The following is a 21,408-nucleotide window of genomic DNA, read 5'->3' on the forward strand; positions in this document are numbered from 1 at the left end:
AAATCGGGCCCCTCAGTTAACCCCCTTTCTTCGCGTCATAAGCGAGGGTTATTTTACAGGCTGCATGATCCTAAGTTCAAGCGCTACATATTACATTGTCTTGTAGCAATTTGCATGGCTACCAATGGCACAAACCAAAGCTACAAGTAGCAGATCAGGTATAGCTACAGAAATGCCCAACTATATTGACATAAGTATAGCCACCGCCGTAGCACAATCACTGCAGCATCGCATGTGTAATGCGGATCATATCAGTTCCGCTGCCATTATCAGCAAGTTGGTTCAAGCCCTTTGAGTTTCGTTTGCCCTATCATTTTTACATTTAAACTAGCACCACACCCGCACGTAAACATTCGGTTATGCATTTTATAGGAATTTGTAAAATAAGCAATAGCAAATATTAAAAAACCATACCGCCTGAACACTCACGGCAGAGAACAAGGCGCGCCAAAATAGTTTTTCTTCTGTCCAGTGTTGCAATTCATTGTAATGTATTTTTGGCAGTATTGTATGCCATTTACAAATGTCGGTGATCTGGATTTTCGCAGGACGACATGACGACGCTGAGGTACCGGCTAGATGATTTCAGCTATGCCACTCTAATGAAGAGCCTGCACGCAGACTTCCCGGACCCACCTACTCTTGCTGCAGAACTAATGGAACTACAAACAGCACACGGCCAAATGGCCCTGAAGCTTCCTCTCGACTGCACTGCGACATCACAGTGCATTTGCAAACTGTTGGATCAACTAACAGAACTGAACGATCTTCTCTGCTTGGTGGGAGCTGAAGTAGTTGAGGGCGTCTACGGGAAAATTTCACTACGCCTATACGACGGTGCAGAAGCAGTTCGCAAGTTTCGAATCATGGAATTAGTGGCTATATATCTACACTGCATTCTGGCTCGACATCATTGTGTGGACAGTCTTCAGGTATGACAAAGGGCGCACGGATAGGGCTTTTTCTCTGTGCTCCTCAAGATTCATAATGCTTATTTTGGGCAAACAGATTTGTTATGACATCCTTAAACGCTTACTTTAGCAACTTCGATTTGAAAGATACCCACATAAATACAAAAATATTTTTCGTTCAATCCGGAGGTTGCTATAGGAGCTGGGGATGAAGTAACGTGTTTCTTCGAGCAAGTTCATTTCAGGAACAAACGACTGAAACTTGTTGGGAGGAAAAATGTGTCACAATTATTCAGAACACAATGAATGCGGCTGAGCTTGATAGAGCTCGAAGACCATAAGATAGAGAAGACGGTCTGATTGTTCGTTTCTGTTATATATAGATAGAAATATCTGCATCTGGTAGACAAATCAGTGATAATTTTTTTAAAAGCAAACCTTATTCTTACGCGATGCTGATGCATAGCTTGAATTCTTTTGTAGCGAGTAGCAGCACAGTAGAGTGTAAATTTTCTCGTTGTGGTCTTCTGAAAGCGGAGAAGATAAAACTGACATCCGTGCATTCGTTATTTTCCTCAGCTACGGTTTCACAAAATTGTCGCTATTATTGGCGCGGAAGTTTTGTAGCGTGGCTGATCAGTAGCTGCTCCTTTCAATGGTGTTGAAAGCACCAATGTATCTTGAAAATTATGGATTTAGTTTCATATTTTCACAGCGCTGGATAAGTGGGTATGGTCCCGGTTGGGCTGCGGGAGATGTGTGGTTCAATCCCCAAGGCCTGACACCCGCTGCTTCATAAGAGAGGTACAATCAGTTCCAGCCTCGGTATCCGGTTTTCAGGGGTTGAATGCCTGGGAACAGGTCTGCACAGAGTGCTATGCTTACTGCGCCATGAGCCATGCAAAACAAAACAATAAACAACCCTCAATGACGTCTGGTAGTCCAATTCTGACAACTTTCTACGAGGCGGGTATCTTTCCCAAGCATTGAGGTTCTTTAATGGCCGATCACATGGCTACTTGCTCATTCGTACATATTTTACTGGTAGGTACCCGGCAGCAGTTCGTTTCCGCTTCCGACAAACAAGAAGAATGCTCTACCAGAAGGCAAAGGAACCTAGTTTCTTAGTGGGTGTGCCTTGTGAATCCAAAAAATGTAGTTTTTACGTTGATATAGCTTCGTCGAAGACATCTTTGTTCTCTCTTGAAATTTTTCTACAATTAATAAACATGCCACGTATACATACTAAAACCACTACATGCATGAACACACTTGTAGAGCATCAAATTTGTTCTAGTGCCAGTGATTGTTACGGAATGTGCAGGAGCACAATTCCAGATTCCTTCTTTTTGCACTATACAATTATTTTACTGCTGACGTTATATAAGACGTATTTATTCTCTGAGCTGAAGACCTCCAAGTGCCGAGCTTACTCTCACGTTTTGTCAAATGCAGAATTTATTAATTTACAAAGCTTTACCAATGAAGCTTCTTATTTACTTTACTGGCGTTCTTGGAATTTTTTTTAATTGCTAGCCGCCATATCTCGTGGTATAGTCGCTCGAAACTAATTCTGGGTATTACAGGGTTTTGAAATCAGTATGGGTCAGCGAAATCAAGGTACTACTTGATGTGCTTTGAGTGAACGGAACACGAGTTCTTAAGATATTTTCGTATTCTGTGCCAAAGCATAGCTAATATACAGAGAACGTTATCAATATTTATAGCTGCACTATTTGCCGCGCCTCTTATGTACTTGAATTTATTGATTTCTCATTGGCTCATCATTGCCCTCACAGAAAGAGGAACGTATGACTCCCACTGACTTCGCTCTGTGCTTGTTTATAGTTAACCACGTGAACAACCAACGGTGATTTTTTTTCCTATACATTAGCCATACGACTTGTAAGAAGTGACTAACAATTTCATCGTTCGGTATCCGCAGTGCATTGTAGGTCGAGCATTCTGTGTATGGTCTGCCCGGGGTTACATATTGCACTAAAATTCTGACGTTGATCTGAGCTGTAATTCAAAGGTGTCTTTCAACGGACACTATTTTTGTGAAAGGGATCAGCTTAGCATCCATCTGAGGACAAATATTTCTAAGCACTGCAATAAACTAAAGTTTGCTCAGTGATTTCACGATACAAACAGAGCTTAGCGTTTTTGAGAAAAGAGCTCAACCGGATTGTCTTCGATCTGCATCTGTTTGCCGTCAAAGGTAGAGTAAGGAGTGAACGTGCCACATTCTCGGGCAGCAGAATTCCAGGCACGAACAAAACAATGAGCTCTAGCAAGCAAACTGCTTCCTTATTGTTGTTCTGAGGCGAGAGAAGTGCATAGAATGAAGGCTTCATGAGCTCAGAGCGTTGTGCTTTGGGTGTCGTCTCGTTTGCTTCTTGAGTGGCGTGGCGCTGTCTGCTGCAGAGTGCTGTTTTCAAGGCCACTGTAATGTCTGCAAAAATATCGAAGAACCAGAGTGTCATGTTTCGTGTTCTCGGTAATTAGGTCAATGTGTCAGTCACTAGGAGACCACCAGCTTATTTAGCTTTTAGCTCGTGTCGCGCTACTCGCATATTTCATATTGCATGCATCGCTCGTCTTTTAAATTCGAGCCCCGCAGCTCTCATGTGTTATTTTCTCTTCTTAGGCTGTAAGCATGAAACATATTGACGCTGCATTTCTTTTGCAGTTCATGTTATCCACGCCGGGATACCATGGTGTTAATCTCCTACTCTGCCATGCCTTGAGCCAGAATACGTCAGTGACCTGCCTTCATCTGCAACGCTCTACCTTCGATGCTAAGTGTACATCCCAATTCTTCCGTGCCATCTCTCATCTGCTCAAGAACCAGCTATTCGAGCTTTCTCTAGAATCGCTCGTACTTAACGGAAGTGTCAATGCGTGCTTTCAAGGATTCCTGACGAGCCTGTCCACCACAAAAACTCTCAAGGTGCTCGTGATCGTTAACGTTACATTCGTGAGCCCTCAGGTAATTATTTTTTCAAAAGTGTGCGTACGCCTCTAATGCCGGCCGCTTTAGCGTTCCGCGGCATTGTTGGGATATTCTTGGCGTTGAGCTTCATGGTTGGCGTTGAAATAGGTATGTTTGAGTTGACGTTTCGCATGCGCTAATTATATTTAGTGTTTACACACGTATGCTAAAGCCTTTCTGTGAAGGCTCTAATGTATCACATGCGCATCTAGGACCTCTAACTAAAAAAAATTTGCTTGGGATCTGTTTTCTGTTATCTTCAAAAATCCTGATGTGCATAACGTTTATAATCGCTCAAAAGATAAGGAAAGAAAAAAAAGCCACGTTATGTGAAGACGCGTTGCGAAAGCTTTAAGCAAGGCTACAATGGCACTTTGCGGAGCGATTTCTACGCGGCACGACATCGCCATGGCCCCAGGAACAAAGTGGGTTATCCACGTCGAGTCCTGCCTGCGCCAGTTCTTCTTTCAGGCGCCTTAGCGGCGACGTGAACTCTAGGATACCTTCATTCTTCAACCCGTATTTCTATCAGTGACGTAATTATTACCCCCTCTGCTGGTCTTGTCTGCTCATTACCTTATCAGCCTTGCCTAACTGACTACCGTATATTTATTCCCTGCATCAAAACTTCGATGTCGATCAAAGAATAATTGCGGATTATTGCTAAATTAGCCGTGGTAGCTTAGTGTCTGCGGCGTCACGCTGCTCAACACTAAGTCGCAGGCTCGATCTCTGCTATCACGGCCCCTTTTCGATGGGACCGGAGTACGAAAATGCTCGTGTACCGTGTGCCTCGTAATCATATCGTGCTTGTGGTGCCAGAAAATAAATAATTTATTTTTTACAGCGAAGCTGTATACCTCTACGGCGCAAGGAAATTTTCGTGTCGTTCGCGGAGTAAGCAAGAACATCTAATACGTGGGCCCATCCCGGAGATAGTGCAATACCAGCCCGACCCACGGCGGAGGTGAAGGAGGCCTTAAGCATACCGCATACGTGGGCCGATCCCGAAGATAGTGCAATGCTGGGCCGACTCGTGGTGGAAGTGAACAAGGCGTTAAGCACTGCCCGTATGTGGGGCGATCCCGAAGAAAGTGCAATGCCGGGCCGATCCTTCGGCGGAGGTGAAGCAGACTTTAGGCACTCCGCATACTTCGACCGATCCCGAAAATAGTTCGATGTCGCGCCGGAGGTGCAGTTTTCCATTAAAGGGACATAAAAGATTAATATTAGGTCAAGGTGGAGTGTTGAAATACCAGCCCAGAAACCTCGACACGCTTGTTTCATGCAAAGAAGAAACATATTTTAAGAGAAAATGCGCTCTGAAGCGTCCCCGTAGCTCTAGCGCAGTTCGAATTGCCCGCCCTCGAACCGAAGAGTGTTAACGTCATTGTCTCATAGTGACATTGTGCCGTCGATGAGTAAAACGATGCCCGCAGACTGTGCTACGGCTTTTCTGCGCAAAACGCAAACGCGCGGCCAGAAACAGAGCCAAGACAGAGCCGAAAGCAGCACGAAAGCGGAAGTATGGTGGTTAGCGGAGGGGAAAGGGCGCGACGATAAGGTGGATCTTGATTTTATGATGCCAACTATGACGCTCGTTGCAATGGACGACCCTGACAACGACACATTGGCTCGCGATGCGGGGCACGACTTCAGCGATTTAAGCACTGATGAACGTGACTTGCTGCTGAAGGCTCGTGCTGACGCCCTCGCTGCGCTCTACTACGATGGCAACTGTGCGTCATGGCTGTACATATTCGCACATTTGTAGCTTTTTCTTCGTCAAAACAAAATGCCGCCCTCGAACTGCAGTTGTTCTTGCGCAATGTAGGCAAGACCGACGGAACATCGCTACGGGAAAGCATTGCTTTGAAAGGCACTCCACATGACTTCAGTAAGTCGGCGTTGAACTCGTAATCCTCTGGATGAAAGTGCAGCGAGCACACTACACAATTTTTCGGCTCTTTACCAACGCGCCGTGTCAGAAGTACGGCACTAACCACTTCGAACGGAAAGGTTCACTCGTTGGCACACAGTGATAAGTAACGTTGGATTCGCCGCTGCAACTGCCCTTGGCCAGGTTCCGCGGACCGTTCGCGCATCCCACGACATCACGTCGACGTGGCATTCTCGCTGCTTCTTCAAAATGAAAGTTTTTCGAGCCAGCAGAACCAGCGCAGTACGACGCGATAATGAAACAACTGAAACTCCAGAGCGCGCGTGGCGCCGAATCCCGCGCGCAGAATCGTGCGAAAACGAAACCTTTCGACCACCCATGCTACTGAAGCGTAACATAAAAATGTTTAGTTTTTCTTAGAATCGGACAGAAGTAGACAAGTAGCATTTTCATCCGTCTAATAACCTAACGAACTGATCTTTTTATTACGAGTAGTTGAGCACTAGTGACATAAATTACGATGGGGAGTGCCTTCATCATCGGGATAGTACCGACATGTCGCGGCGGTTCTCAGATAGTGTCATGCATCTACCTCAATTTCTCGGTTACAAAAGCTCTGTTCGGGATTATATTGACGCCTTAGACGTTCTGGAACATTGTTTATCACTTTAACTTGACTTCATAGCAAACTTTAGTGTGCCTTTAAGGGGCCCACATACACAGCATCGCTGATCATCGTTCTTCGCAGAGAGGAAGGGCACTGAGTTTCTTTTTAGATATTCTAATATTCATGTCGAGGTATGCAATATTGAATTCCGACAAGCTTTCTGTTTCCGCATGCCGCCATGATATTTTAGCTTTGTTCATGAAAACATGCTGTCTTTGCAAAGACCGTATTTCAAGTCATGAGGAAGGACATGCTCAAAAGTGCATTTCCTATACATTTTTCGTAGTGTGGCTTTCAGCACATCTCATGTGTCTTCTCAAAACAAATGAAGTGACTGTTTCGCCGCGCGAAAGCAGCCCTGTCTTTAAACACCCGTCCGAATATCTATATGCTGCCTGGCATTAATTTGCGTCAGCAACTCTCCTTTCTCTTAAATGATGTCTTGTGTAGAATATGCCAAATTATGGGGGGAACACGCGCTACTCTGTTCTGTTGTGTGATGCCAATGTGCGCACGCCTTTCCAAAAAAGAAGTGCTCCAAACCAGAAGAATGTTTTTTTGCTTTTTCGGTTAAAAGCACCATACAGCAAACCGGAATGTCCCTTCAGTCTAATGCATATGTGTATACGCACAGTTCCACGCTTAGTAATCTTAGATCCGCCCTGCGCAGCTGTCGATGGCATTGGAAGACATTAATACGAAATTTATGAAATGTAGTGTGGATAATCCAGCTGCAGTTATGGCTGAAGGTTTGCCGTTGTGTTTGTAGCGTTTTCTTATCCCCTTAGACTTTCAAGTAGGGTTGGTTTGTCTTGCACGAACCTGGTAGCGCTCATCGCCCCTTTTGTTTCCGACCTATATTGCATACCAGTATACCTTGCAAACATGTTCAGCTTAAGTGTCATTTTTTGAGTACATTTCTGTTTTCGTGTACCATCATGGTTTTAGTAAGTATTTCTGATTGAAGTCTCAATTAGTGTGCCTTAATAGCAATCTTTTATTGCGATAGCAGTTATATATACACTCCGAGCGCCTTTCTACCTTCGTCGATGGGGTGATTGTAAGGTTCCGTAGAAATTCTGTGGGTAACAAAATCATAGCCACGTGCCCTATGCTGCGTGTGCAAGTGCAAGCGTTCAAGGGAGAGTCGGTTATAGGGGCTCAACGTCGTGGACAAAAGTCGGAAAAGCTGCGAGGAAGCGCGCCCTCTTCGATCGCGCGAAAGGCCCCGGAGGGGGGGGGGGGGGCGCGTTCTACACGGGCCGGCCCTTGTGGGAGTGCACCCGACCAGCCCGCTGTATCTTGAAACTCATCTACGACGGGGACATAGTCCGCCTTACGCTGTGTTTTCGCGACTTCGTTCGCGTTGATGCTTCGAGGCCAGCACGAAGGTCAATTCGCGTGCTACCACTGCCGCCCATCCTCACTCCAGTGTTTTGACAGAGCTTCAGCAGACATCGAGTGAGACGTGTTAATGTTTTCACGTGCACGCGTCCCCCCATGCTCTTTAATTTATTTCGTATGTCTAAGTTTACAAATTTATATGGTTTATAAGACTACGGTCTTTACTTATTATAGCTGTCAACTAATTCGCTATGGCAATCGATGCTATGCTTTTCAGGCGAAGCTGCGACTTTTTTTTTTCAATGATGACTACTCTACTTGCCTGTCCTCTCACCACGGCATAAATATTCTCGCTTATGACTTTTCCGCAAAATCTATCACAGTGATTTGCCTTGTGAGAACAGCTCATACATATCGTCTCAGAATTTTCCCTTCAATGTGGGAATTGCCAGGCATCGCAATAACCCGCTCCTTGACTTTATCATGTCCAGCAAAAGTGAATCAAACCATTTTACATTTTTCCGTAATATTGCATTTCCAGTGCGATGTATTATGATATGAGGCCACACCCGTCGAAGGCTAAAACAGCATACTGGACGGGACGCGAAGCGTGCAGTACGCATGTAGCGTGCTGTTCCCGATTACCCGTCAAGGCCATCTGGAGTAAAAGGACAGGATTGTCGTGTACCTAAGGGGGTGTCATGCCGGGAGTGGCTGCCACTCGAACCGCGGCCTTGTTGCACATCATATCAGTATTTGCAGCGCTGCGAAATTGAAGGTAAAACATTACACAGATTGGGCGCTAATACAGCGCTCACTGAATACCCACCCTCTCCACTTAGTGTTGTATGTTGCTGTTGTATCGGCACTGCAAATATGCAAAGCTATTAAGATCAACTTGCGCAGCTTTCTACATTAACTGGCTAACTTGCATCCGTTTCTGGCGAGGAATGTGACGTAGCCGTCGAAGCTCCTTTTCGGAACCAAGAGAAATACAAGGAAATGGCGGACATTTCTTGGAGTTCCTGATTATGCTGCTGCCGTATTTCCGCACGACAGATATCAACGGCGGAGAACCACGGTTACGCGAAGAATCGAAACAAACTTCGGAGCAACTCCGGCAATAAGGACAGAATTCTAGTAGGCGCGTTGCCTAGAAATGTACCGCGCTTGTACCATTCCAAGTCATTTTAAAAATACTGCTTCATTGATTAGTTCGAGGTTCTGATTAAAGGTATTTGAACTTGGGATAGATAGTTCTGCATATTTTGGGTAAAAAAATGCATAGACGAAAAAGCGCTCTGTTTTCGCAAAAAGACCTAGTTCTATTCCCAATCTTTCCTGACAAAAGGCACTAAATCACATTCCTATTTTCCTCCAAGCGTTGTCGCCATTCCAATCCCACTCTGTTCCGGGGGCGCGAAAATGTGGAATGATTCTGGAGTCATTCCCATTCCACAGTGGTAAATCCGCGACGCTGGTAGCGTTGCAGCTGATAGTCTCGCTACGATGCTATAAACATTTTGTGCGATAAGTTGCATAAAGACGTTGCGCATTTCAATACAAAAGTATTTTATTCCGGGGTCCGCCATCACCTTCCTGTAACGGATGTGACGTCGGCGCGAACACGTAAAATATTTTCTCGAAAAGGGATTGTGGCGCCATCTAGGAGCGGTGAAGCAAAGTACTGTATTATATTAAGAAGCCCTGACGGTGAGCGATTTCATAGTGTTAGCGCAGCGGAAGTATAACACGGTGTAGCATGGTGTAGGACTTCTGATGTGGTGACAACGCAGTATTCGCCAAGGCGACTAGATTACTTTTTTTGCAACCGCCATGATGCGGTGGCAAAAGTCGGTGGCGCTTCATACAGGATTGTGCCGGTAGAACTATCATCACTGAAATTGCGTGCTGGGTCAAACCGAATGCGCGTGTTTAATTCTGTGTACGAGAAGTTATTTCCTATATAATGAGCAAACGTTATTCGAGCGAGCAAATAGAATATCGCTTCAGCCACTACACAGATTACACACGGCAGAGATACCTGAATCTACCTACTGCTATGCGGGACCCATATAGGTTTAGCTGTGAAGAATAATCGGGTGCTGTTTTTAATTCACTTCTATATAAAATTACGTTTTTACGGTGAGCCACGCAACATAGCTATTTGATGCCACCGAAAGTATTAAAACCTAAAGCCTAGAACCACTCGTTTGTTCCAGAACATTAATGCCTGGACACGCCCTTTTTAAAACCAATAAACGGCACTAATTCAGTGAAAGCTCGCCATCTTTAAGGGTATAAAACACGACGAACCAAGAGAGCAACAGATTCCTAACAATTTAATAAGAAATTCAAGAAACATAAACTAACTGGGCACCAGTTTTCAAAAGCCAGAGTTGCAAGAGACACGCTTTTTTTTTTCTTTTGCTACACCACCTTTTCCTTGCTTTCTAATCCCTGGATAAAAGGTCGTGAGAAAAAGTGCATTCTAGTCAAAATGACAAAATTCAATATCTGCCAAGTGGAATGGTGACATGTGATCTGCACATCCCAAGAGAACGAGCCTGCACTTATCGAGCTCTTCCCTCCAGAACATGTTTTACCAGACACTAGCCTCATGTAATGTGACACAAACTACATCATTTACAAAGTTCTTGACCCACGGAATCTTAGGTGTTGATTACTCCATGCAACCTTTCTTAAAACTTCTATAAGTCGTTAGATATGCATCACAGCCAACAACGTGCACTGGACATTACGCAAAAAAGGCATGCTGTGTGCTTTTCAAATTTTTCTACCACATAACCACTCAAATAGTAGAAAACAACATCAATGTCCCCTTTGAAGGAGGGTTGATCGTCGTTCTGCTGTCCAGATGTCTCGATGGCTATTCCGACGTCATTTCCAGTCGTTTTTTTATACATTCACGTAAGGAAGCACGTTTCGTGCGGTAAAACTCTTTTGTCCACCTCAGTGTGTTATGTACGCTGACGATCACATTCCATAGTACATTGCACACATTCACGCAGCGCAGTCTTTCCAGGAGTGTACGAATTGAGAAGGCAGAATATATGGAGCAAATTACCTAGCGTAGGGTGAGATACATCCCCTCCGAATGAACGGACAAGTACGAAGTGGCCTTCGAAAACGTGCATTCTTTATTATGCTACAAGGAACATTATCACTCATTGTTCAACGTTCGTAAATCAGCCGCAATCACATTCTCACCTAAATGGGGCCCAGGTCCAGCATTGCTTGCAAAACATAGACAGCGCCCTGATTCACTAAGAAGTCGGTGATGCCAAACGTCCATGGCAAAGTACATGCAAAGATATTATGGTTAGTTGCGATGCGAAGAGCTTGATAGCTTTCTCCATCGAGTTCTTTTCATAGTCATTCAAAATTTCCAATACGTCTTTGAACATGATCTGATGGTTCCCTGCCTGAAATTGCGAAAGCTGTTTTTCAGCTCCGTTGCAAACAAATACACATATTTCACCTTTCCATTCCATAGGTGTACGTTTTCAATTCATTTCTGATGCACTTGACTATGCACGGAACATCACAGGTAAAGATTTGCGAAGGCTCCCAGGCCGGCCCGATGCACCTGCATGGCGACATCATGTCTCCCGATATTCCCAGGTTCGTTCAGAATGAGCGGCTTTTAACAGATCAATCCCTCACAACAGCAAGCACTGAAGATAGCTCATTGAATCAGTACCTGCAGGGAATGTCACTAAAGATCTGACAGAAGCGTACTCATGTAGGAAGCTGGAAGGAAAGCTGAATGTCTGATAACAGCTTCTAAGCTCTCGGCATTGAAATTTGCTGCTTAAGATGTGATTAACCACTCTTCTATGTATCGACTACCATTTTTCGATTTTGCCTTTGTTACCTGAAAAGCACTCCCGAACGCAAGCTGCTGTTTAGCAAACGCCTGTTGCACACTGTCCTCTGTGATATTCTCAAGTTTCTTCATTGTGGCTACTTATGTCTTCATCATTCCTCACTTCGCAGTTCCTCGTATTGTCCTTCGACGCACGGATTTCGGTTCAATGTTCCCAAATTCAACCTGTTGCTTGCCTTGCGAAGTCGCTAAAAGTTGTTGTGCCGACTCATGCATTCCTGGCACGTTGCAGTCAGACACATAGCTGTGCATGAGTTGCGATGCTATTTTCACGTGTTAGGGACAGTTTAGGACACAGCAGGAAAACTGCGAATGGCGAAACTAACTTCGTTGGGTGAACCTGTGCCCAGAAAAACAGGCTACACTCAATGCTCAACGAAAACGGCAAACGCTGGGACCCGCATGCATTCCACAAAGTTCTACGCCATTTCCATCGCTCATGCACGCAATCAGATTACACTAGGTTCGGCAATGTTAGACAGGAGATAAAACATCGATAACATTCTAGAAACTTCCGATACATATAGGTGTGTCCTGGGCTGAGCGATAACACATCGTGGACGGTAAAAGCGCTTACCCGTAAAACATAAACGAGTTCAGTGTCAATTGCCCCTTCTAAAATGTCATCGGCCCGATGCTCCCGACGCTGCAATCATAACAGGAGAGTAAAACACAAAAGGACACTTGTTATACAAAGTAACAACAAAGAAACAAATCCAAGGTGACAGTGCAGAAAAAATTGAAAGTTCCGCTATGCGACGTCCCGAAAGTTCATTAGGGCTGGGGAAACGGCTTAAGACGCACAACATGAACTACTTCAGGCCGTGAGCGGCGCTGGTGTGAATACGAAATGCCGTCTGGCACGACCTCATAGTCCAGTGCGCTAATACGTTAGATAACCTTGTAGGGTCAAAAATAGCGTCGCAATAGTTTCTCACTGAGTCCTCGTCGACGTATTGGGGTCCAAACCCAAACACGGTCGCCGGGCTGGTACTGGACGTAGCGTCGTCGGAGGTTGTAGTGTCGGCTGTCGGTACGCTGCTGGTTCGTGATCCGTAGGCGGGTGAGCTGTCTGGCTTCTTCTGCGCGCTGGAGATAAGTAGCGACGTCAAGATTCTCTTCGTCAGTGAAGGGTGGCAGCGTGGCGTCGAGCGTCGTCGTGGGGTTTCTGCCGTAAACCAGCTTGAACGCCGTGATCTGTGTTGTTTCTTGCGCCGCCGTGTTGTAAGAGAAGGTTACGTACGGCAGGACGGCATCCCACTTCTTGTGTTCGACGTCGACGTAAATTGCTAGCATGTCGGCAATGGTCTTGTTCAGGCGCTCCGTGAGGCAATTCGTCTGCGGAGGGTAGGTAGTTGTCCTCCTGTGGCTTGTCTGGCTGTATTACAGGATTGCTTGGGTGAGCTCTGCTGTAAAAGCCGTTCCTCTGTCGGAGATGACGACTTCTGGAGCATCATGTCGCAGCAGGAGGTGCTCGATGAGAAACTTCGCCACTTCGGCTGCACTGCTTTTCGGTAGAGCTTTAGTTTCAGCGAAGCGGGTGGATAGTGCGTCGCCACGATGATCCGCATATTTCGGGAAGCTGATGTCGAAAACGGTCTCAACAAGTCCATCCCGATCTGCTGAAAAGGTTGGTAAGGAGGCTTGATGGGATGTAGTAATCCCGTTGGCCTTGTCGGTGGTGTCTTGCGTCACTAACGGTCTCGGCATGCCTTGGCGTAACGGGCGACATCGGCGGTTAGGTGCCGCCAGTAATACCTTCCTTGTATCCTCGATAGCGTCCGGGAGAAACCCAGGTGCCCAGCGGTCGGATCGTCAAGTAGGGCGTGCAGTAAATCTGGACGCAGCGCTGACAGAAGAAGGCAGTTGGCGCGGACTGGTGCGAAGTTCTTCACGAGTATGTTGCTTTGAAGCGTGAACGAAGACAATCCGCGCCTAAATGCCCTAGGGACAACTTCGGTGTGGTCTTCCAAACACTCGACGAGGCCTTTTAGCTCCGGGCCTGCTCGTTGCTGTTCAGCGAAGTCTTCCGCGCTTATTATTTTAAGCAAGGCGTCGTCACCCTCGTCATCTTACGGGGGCAGGTCAATGGGGGCGCGTGATAGGCAATCGGCGTCTGAGTGTTTTCGTCCGGACTCGTCGGTTACAGTGATGTCGTATTCTTGTAGTCTGAGGCTCCACCGTGCCAGCCGTACTGAAGGGTCCTTTAAGTTAGCTAGCCAGCACAACGCGTGATGGTCACTGACCACTTTGAATGGACTCCCATATAAGCAAGGGTGGAATTTTGCTGCAGCCCAAATCGGCGTCCTCGTATCAGCGTCCTCGTCGAAGTGTGCAAGTACCGGCAGTTACTGCATGCGTCGTTTAGTTCTTGAAATGCATCGGCCTGCGGCGTTTCCCACTTGAACTCGTCATCACATTTGGTTAGATGTGTTAGCGGCTCTGCGATGCATGAAAAGTACTTGAGAAAGCGCCTATAGTAGGTACACATGCCAAGGAATATGCGCCCTGCCTACTTATCGATGGGCTGCGGGAACATTGCGATGTCAGCTGTCTTCTGCGGGTCGGGGTGGAGTCCAGCTTTGCTGATGACGTGGCCTAGAAACAGAAGCTCGTCTTAAGCGAAGCGGCACTTTTCGGGCTTTAGAGTAAGCCCTGATGACGGGATGGCCTGTAGTACTGTTGCAAGCCGCCTAAGGTGATCGTCGAAATTTCCGGCGAAGACAACGACGGCATCCAAGTAAAGGAGACAGGTCTACCACTTGAATCCTGCTAAAACCATCTCCATCACGCACTGGTACGTTGCAGGCGCCGAGCACAGTCCAAATGGCATAACCTTGAATTCGTGGAGGGCGTCTGGGGTGATGAGGTGGTCTTTTCGCGATCTCTATCGTCGACTTCTGTTTTCCAATAGCCAGACTTGAGGTCCATCGACGAGAAGTAGTTAGCGTTGCAAAACCGATCCAATGCGTCGTCTATCCGTGGGAGGGGGCGTACATCCTTCTTCGTGGTCTTGTTCAGACCGTGATAATCGACGCAGAAGCGTAGGGTGCCGTCCTTCTTCTTCACCAAGACTACAGGAGATGCCCACGAGCTTTTTGACGCCTGGATTATGTCGTCACGCAGCATTTCATCGACTTAAAGCTTCGCGTTCTCGCGTCGAAAGTCGGTAAGGACCCTGGCGGAGTGGTCGAGCGCACTCTTCGGTTATTATGCGATGCTTTGCGACTGGTGTTTGTCGAATCCTTGATGACGTCGGAAAGCACTCTTTGTATCGTCGAAGTAGACTGCGGAGCTGTTGTTGCTTAATCATGGCGAGACTTGGATTTATGTCGAAGCCTGGTTCGGGAACTACGGTGATCAGGGTAGATGCGGCAGAATCCGAGAAGACAAATCCATTGCTCGTTTCCAGAATTTCCTCGATGTATGGGATCGTCGTGCCCTTGTTGATGTGTTTGAACTCCTGGCTGAAGTTTGTTAGCACCACTCACGTGTTTCCTCCATGCAGTCGAGCGATCCCTCTTGCGACGCAAATTTGGTCGACGCAATTTGGATGTTGGTCGCCTTCGATGACGCCTTCTACATCAGCGGGTGTTTCGGTGCCGACCGAAATAACAATGCTCGAGCGAGGCGGGATGCTCACTTGATCTTCGAGCACACTCAAGGCGTGGTGACTACGAGGGCACTCCGGTGGTATCGCTCGATCTTGCAACAGGTCGATGACTGCACCGTCTTTGTCACGAAGTGCATACCGAGAATGACGTCTCGTGAACACTCTTGGAGGATAACGAAGGTGGCAGGGTTAGTCCGGTCACTGCGACCTTGGGTAGAACTTCTGCAGATCCTCCCGTACGGCCGCTTGCATAGTCGCGCCTAGATCGTCGGTGGCAAGTCATTGAACTACGGCGTCGTTTGTAGAGTTCGTGCGGCAGTAGAACTGCCGGTTTCGCATCTTGAGTGTCTTCTCGATGCTGGTGGCCTCACGAAGAAACTCGTCGACGCTTTTCGGTGGGCTTCGTACCATTCCGGCGAAAAGTTCCTCCTTTACACCACGCATCAGTAGGCGGACTTTCTTCTCCTCGGGCATTTCAGAGTAGGCGTGGCGGAATAGACGGCTTATTTCCTCCGTAAAGATCGCGGTTGTCTCATTAGGTAGCTGCACCCAGGTTTCTTATATCGCTTTGGCTCATTCTCAGCCTACTACGCTTGCGAATGCCTGCAGGAAGCCGCTTCGGAACAGGTCCTAGGTCGTTAAGGTGTTTTCTCGGTTCACGAAGCACGTCCTAGCAGCATATTCCAATGCGCAGAAGACATGTCGCAGTTTGTAGTCGCTGTTCCAGCTGTTAAATGTAGCGACTCTCTCATACGTCTCAAGCCAGCTTTCCGGGTCCTCGAACGCTGAACCGCGGAACGTCGGAAGCTCCCTGGGCTACTGCAGCACTATGGGGGACGCTGAAGCTGCCATTGGGGTGGACTTGGCGGCAATCTTCCTCCTCGTGTCAGGCAAAAGGGCGTGCTCCGGGGGCAGTCCGTGCCCTGGGCTGCTGCGCTGGTTCTTGTAGACATCGGTGACGTATTCCGCGTTCAGGCTTGGGTCACGGCTTTGTGGGGGCGTCCGGTTCATGAACGCAAAGCACTTGGTAGTGACGGTTGAGGACACAGCAAGAAAACAGTGAATGGCAAAATTAACATTATTGAGCGAACCTGTGCCCAGAAAAACAGGCTATACTCAATGCTCAACGAAAACGGCGAACACAGTTTGCGATTGTCGAAAATCTGATCAGCGGGTCAAGCGCGTCAGCTTTTATCGATCAGTCGTAGATTGTTCCAGACTTATCACTGGGACCCGCATGCCTTTCACAAAGTTCTACGCCATTCGCGTCGGGCATGTGTGCAATGAGATTACACAAAGTTCGGCGACGACAGACAGTGGATAGCAGCATCGGTTACATTCTAGAAACTTCCGATACATATAGACGCCTTCTGCGCTGAGTGATAACATATTGTGGACGGTAAAAGCGCTCACCCTTAAAAAATAAACGAGTTCACGTGTCCCTATGTTTCACCGTTTTAATGACTACAGCTGATGACAAGACATGGGGGTAATTTTAAGCAGGGCAGCATTCAGAAAATTCAGCCCTTCAATGCTTCAAAGAAGGTACTTTAGGTCATAACATGATTTGAGTTCAATATGAGCACCAGTAGAATACGCTGCTGACCTGACGCGTTGCCCTTGGTCACTGACAAACACTGTCAGGCGTTTATATACTACCACAGCTCTGTCCATTCCTGGTAGGTGGTCTCTCATTACCAGCTGGTACACCACGACTGCAGTACGAACAAATTCAAGTGACCAACCCTACATCCGTTTGCCTGTTGCTGCCATGCAAGGCAACTCCAGCACAACGCTGTTGTAAATAGCACCACTGCTTTCGCTAGGGACGCAAACATTGGATGTCACTGCGTCTTTGTTGTTTTCCATTTGCTGTGCACGAGCGGTCGGGGCCTGTCGCTTTCGCACTGCCTTCTACAAGCATTTATGACTATTGGAAAAAGTTGCGCGCCACAGCATCTTCCCTAACGCTACTTGTTCACAACAATGTCAACGTGAATTTTGTGCACGAAGTCTTTTGCGACACCTTCCTTGTGAAAGTTGAGGCCCCAAACGGGGCAAGAACTCGACAGCTCCTTTTTCAATCGGGGTATAGCCTGTCGCCAATTTTGAAAGCGCACTTGGTCAATCGGCGGCTTCAAGACATTTCTTTTTTCGGCCACAGGTTTTGTAGCATCCTGGCCACTTCGGAAACCAGTCGTGAAGTTATGAGGCACGCGTTCTCACAATGGGGTGTCGCCACACGGCGACATGATATATACACACTTCCGACGATCGACGGTGATCAAGCCTAGTCGGACATTACATATAAAAGCTGTTCTTGCATTGATCTTGAAACGAAGCAGTCAAGCTGCATCGCATGATCCGCAAGACTAGCAGATCGGGTGCAAGTGCGCTAAACATTGGACGCTGCTGTGATAAGTTGCAAAAAGAGCGCAGGCCACGCGAGCTGCGCAGCTAGCTCTCCATGTGAATGAAATCGTTAGCGAAGACTACGCAACACAGCTGAAGGTAACGTAAGTGGACTTGTTAAAGGCAACGAAGAAGCTCCCGTCACAAGACAAGACCACGCCTGCGTTGGCAGCGGCCGACACCGCAGTCTGACTTGCCAAACGGCGTTCAGCACACCCTCGCTCGGCGGAACAGGGAAGGGTGACATTAACTCTGCCGGAGCTTGCAAACTACAAGTTGCAATCTAGTAACGTTGGTCACCGCAGCGTGCATTGTCTTTCTCGACCGCTTAGCATGTGATGCCTCGCCGCCTACAGAGTGCAGCTTGAACACGCATCAGTAGTGCTTACACGCCGCCTACTGTTTCGCTTGCCATGGTACCAACTAACAAAACTGTTCCGCTAAGCAGCTCCGAATGGCAACGATGACATCTACGGGCGAATCTCGAGTTGGTCCGGCGAAAGGCACAGAATCGTGAAGCAGAACGACTTCTCGTGTTCGCGGTGCACGCTGCGATGTCTGCCACTCGCATTCATGGGCCAAAGCACTTAGCAACTCAACTGGGAGCCCGAAACACTAGGGAGCCAGCCCAAAGCATTCACATCTTCACCGAAGTGAGTGGGACGCCACTCCCCAAGAAAAAACCGCGCAGAAAGCAAACCTGCAACACGATCGCCGACCCTAAAATAATGTGTCTTTTGCTGTAGCGGACAGTAACTTCGCGAAGCGAACATGCAACAGAACCTGTGAAGACGCGTTTAAGTTTGATGTTCTTCCGGTTTCTATGAAAGAGAGATCAACCACATCTTTTTTCAGCAAGGTCTGCAACCCTGCCTCAGACGTTCGAAAAATGAAACTCACCATTTAATCTGCCGTGAAGGCCTTTTGCTTGCATAAGTCAGATTGTCAGTATGGTCTCAAAATTACTTGCACGTAGCTATAATTATTTCGCTACATGACACACTGATAACAGATATCGATCTGGCATGACCGCAGGAGCTAGGAACTTAGATGAACTTCAATCAATCGTCGAAATTTAAAATATTTATTGTTACTTACTCCACCAACAAGTCTGTTAAGCAGTCTCATTTAAATACATTCCTCAAAATAATTGCTTACTGCTTCAAAGGTTATTGTGATGCTACCAATCGCACCATATATTTCTAAATTCCCAAAACAGTAGTAACTTTTAAACAGCAATTAAGGTAATTTTTCTTGCCACAGCTGCGTAATTGGGAATTTTTTCCTGGTGTTAACGAATATTGCAAATATGCAGCTTTAGAAGCTGCAAACTATAGTGGGAAGGGAAGAAAACTTTTGCAAATCTTGCACGTCATTCCCATGCAGTCTAAAATTATGTGCCAGTAGTTCCCGTAGACACTAGCGCCACAGTTCCTGTCTGGCAATTGGGAAAACTGCATGAACAATCTACTCACCATGATACTCCACTCACCAGTGCCCCTGATATCGTGACAGTAACGGCATAAGTAGATGGAGCTTTGCGGTGTGTATGAAACGCAAATTTCCTCCAGCCGCATTCGTCAGGTTGAGCACGAAGAGCGATATGCCGCTTGAATAATTACTAAATTACAACAATGTTCAAAGCATTTCACGCCTAACCTACTGCACTGTGGTGTAGTAATGCTCTAAGAAGAGTAGTGTACGCAAATACGATGAGCTTCTTGCAAACGTGCTTATGCTTGCGCTGTCACTTGCGAAACACTTCACCCCTGTGTTTCTTTTTTGTGTGTGCAGGAGCAAGCGTTGTCATTTTACTTCACGGCAGACACTATAAGTGCCTTAGCCAGAAACTGGAACCTCTTCAGCCTCGTAATTGACGCAACATTCGCATCTCCGCAATGGAACGAAAAGCTGCTTCGGATGTTCACCAGCCCTCTCGCACCAGTGCAGCTGACTGTGATTTCGTGCAACTCTGACGTTAGCGATGCGTTGAGCGTGGTGCTATATAATCTACGGCGAAACAACACTGTCAGGAAAGTTATCTTCCAGGGATTTAGTATAGGTTTCATGGATATGAGATTCGCTTCGGATCTGCTGGCTGCCAACGCCGTAATCCAAGAAATCTGCTTCACAGAGTCAACGTGGGATTTTGAACAGGTGAGAGTGAGGGCTTTCCGGTAGTACCAGTAGTAACAATTATAGGTAAAAAAACTACCGCGTCATGTGGTTATGTGCCCAGTGACATATTTGGCGCGAATATCCTGCTGCTGCACATAGTTATCTGTATTATATAAATCAAAATATTTTTTTCTAGCGGTATATGGGCAGGCATGTGAATTTACATTATCTATATTTCGACAGAAAACATTGAAAGGTGCTTACACCAAGTTCTCTCAATATTTTTTCTATACTCTCCTACGAACCTGCAGAATACGAAAGAAATTTGTGTGCCTATGAACAACGATCCCCCAAGCCTCAATACTGGGGTAGTTTTTATTTTTGTGCATAATCTTATTAGCTATCCATCTCGTCTTTTGTCTTCTGACCTGGCGGGATCGGATGTCGCCACGTCATCTTTCCCGAAGGCAAAATGCAAACTCAAAACAATGAATAAAAAAATTTTCAGCTGCAAATAGGCATTAAATACGAGCGAAATGCGTGAGTATTACGTTACACCACAAACAAAGTGCGTCCTTTAGGACACCGGGCAAAACTTGTATCTGTGCTGAAAAAAAAAACGCGAGTTCAATAATTTTTTGTGGTGCTCCCAAATAAGCCAGTTGCGTTAAAATTTCGGGGCTTGTAATTCATAACTTATCCACCATTTCGGATACATGTTAGGATTATTCCGTACAGACATGGAGACTTGCTGGACATGCGTGCTTGTCGAAACATTGGCTCCTTTTTTAAGTTGTTCTCGTTTTGCTCATCGTCTTGAATTGCCATCGCCCGCCTTCCCCGTGTTTTCCCTCATAACGACAACGTAAGAGCTCAAAATGCTTAGCCTTTTTGTTAATGTCAAAGGTGCATTTCATCCCAGGCAATCACTTTGGAGAAAATATTACCATGGTGGTCCCTGCATTTTTCATAAGTAGGATGTTGGCTGCACTTGTAGTTACGCCACTGCTGCGTGCATACTTTTGTGCCACTCCTAAAAGTAATTCATATAGGCTCTGGAGGCTGTGATTACGCAATTCAATGCAAATGACTTTAAAACACAAAATATTTTCAATTTTGCCTGCACAGGAACCATAATGTGCCCCTTATTTTCACCAAATGAAAGTTTAGTGTGGCGTACATTTCCCTCGAGATGCTGGGAACCATGTCGTAATACATACCAATAATCGTTCCGACAATAGGCTTAATCCTTCTACAATAGATGTATTTAGCACGGGCATTTCACTTAGCTCACTAATTTGCCATTGTTACCCCCGCAACTTTCATAAACTTAATCTTTGTGGCAATTTAGGTACAGTAAGAAAATCCACGCTTATGTAAGCGTGCGTTTGCAGGGTCTCCACACGCTTAATCTAAGCGTGACACTTCTCCGCACTTACCGACCAAGCCTACTAGGAGTCATCAGGAACCCCCTTTTAAGCTTAGCAGACGTGATATGACCTTTGTTGCCACTCTTTCTATGGTGTGACCAATCTCTG

The 21,408-nt window shown here is 46.5% G+C and overlaps 1 protein-coding gene across 3 annotated transcripts in view; it reads left to right on the plus strand.

The window, feature by feature from the left end:
• The window catches only part of LOC135905311 (uncharacterized), a 105,515-nt gene that overhangs the window by 19,020 nt on the left and 65,087 nt on the right, over window positions 1-21,408 (plus strand). For 2 of the 3 annotated variants that reach the window (XM_065436332.2, XM_065436334.2), the window contains exons 2-4: window positions 549-932; window positions 3,604-3,903; window positions 19,547-19,909. In XM_065436332.2, coding sequence (XP_065292404.1) covers window positions 549-932; window positions 3,604-3,903; window positions 19,547-19,909 — 1,047 coding nt within the window. The remainder of the gene's footprint in view (window positions 1-548; window positions 933-3,603; window positions 3,904-19,546; window positions 19,910-21,408) is intronic. The other variant, XM_065436333.2, reaches the window with a different exon arrangement.

This window comes from Dermacentor albipictus, chromosome 3 (assembly GCF_038994185.2).
Source record: "Dermacentor albipictus isolate Rhodes 1998 colony chromosome 3, USDA_Dalb.pri_finalv2, whole genome shotgun sequence".
Classification (NCBI taxonomy): domain Eukaryota; kingdom Metazoa; phylum Arthropoda; class Arachnida; order Ixodida; family Ixodidae; genus Dermacentor; species Dermacentor albipictus.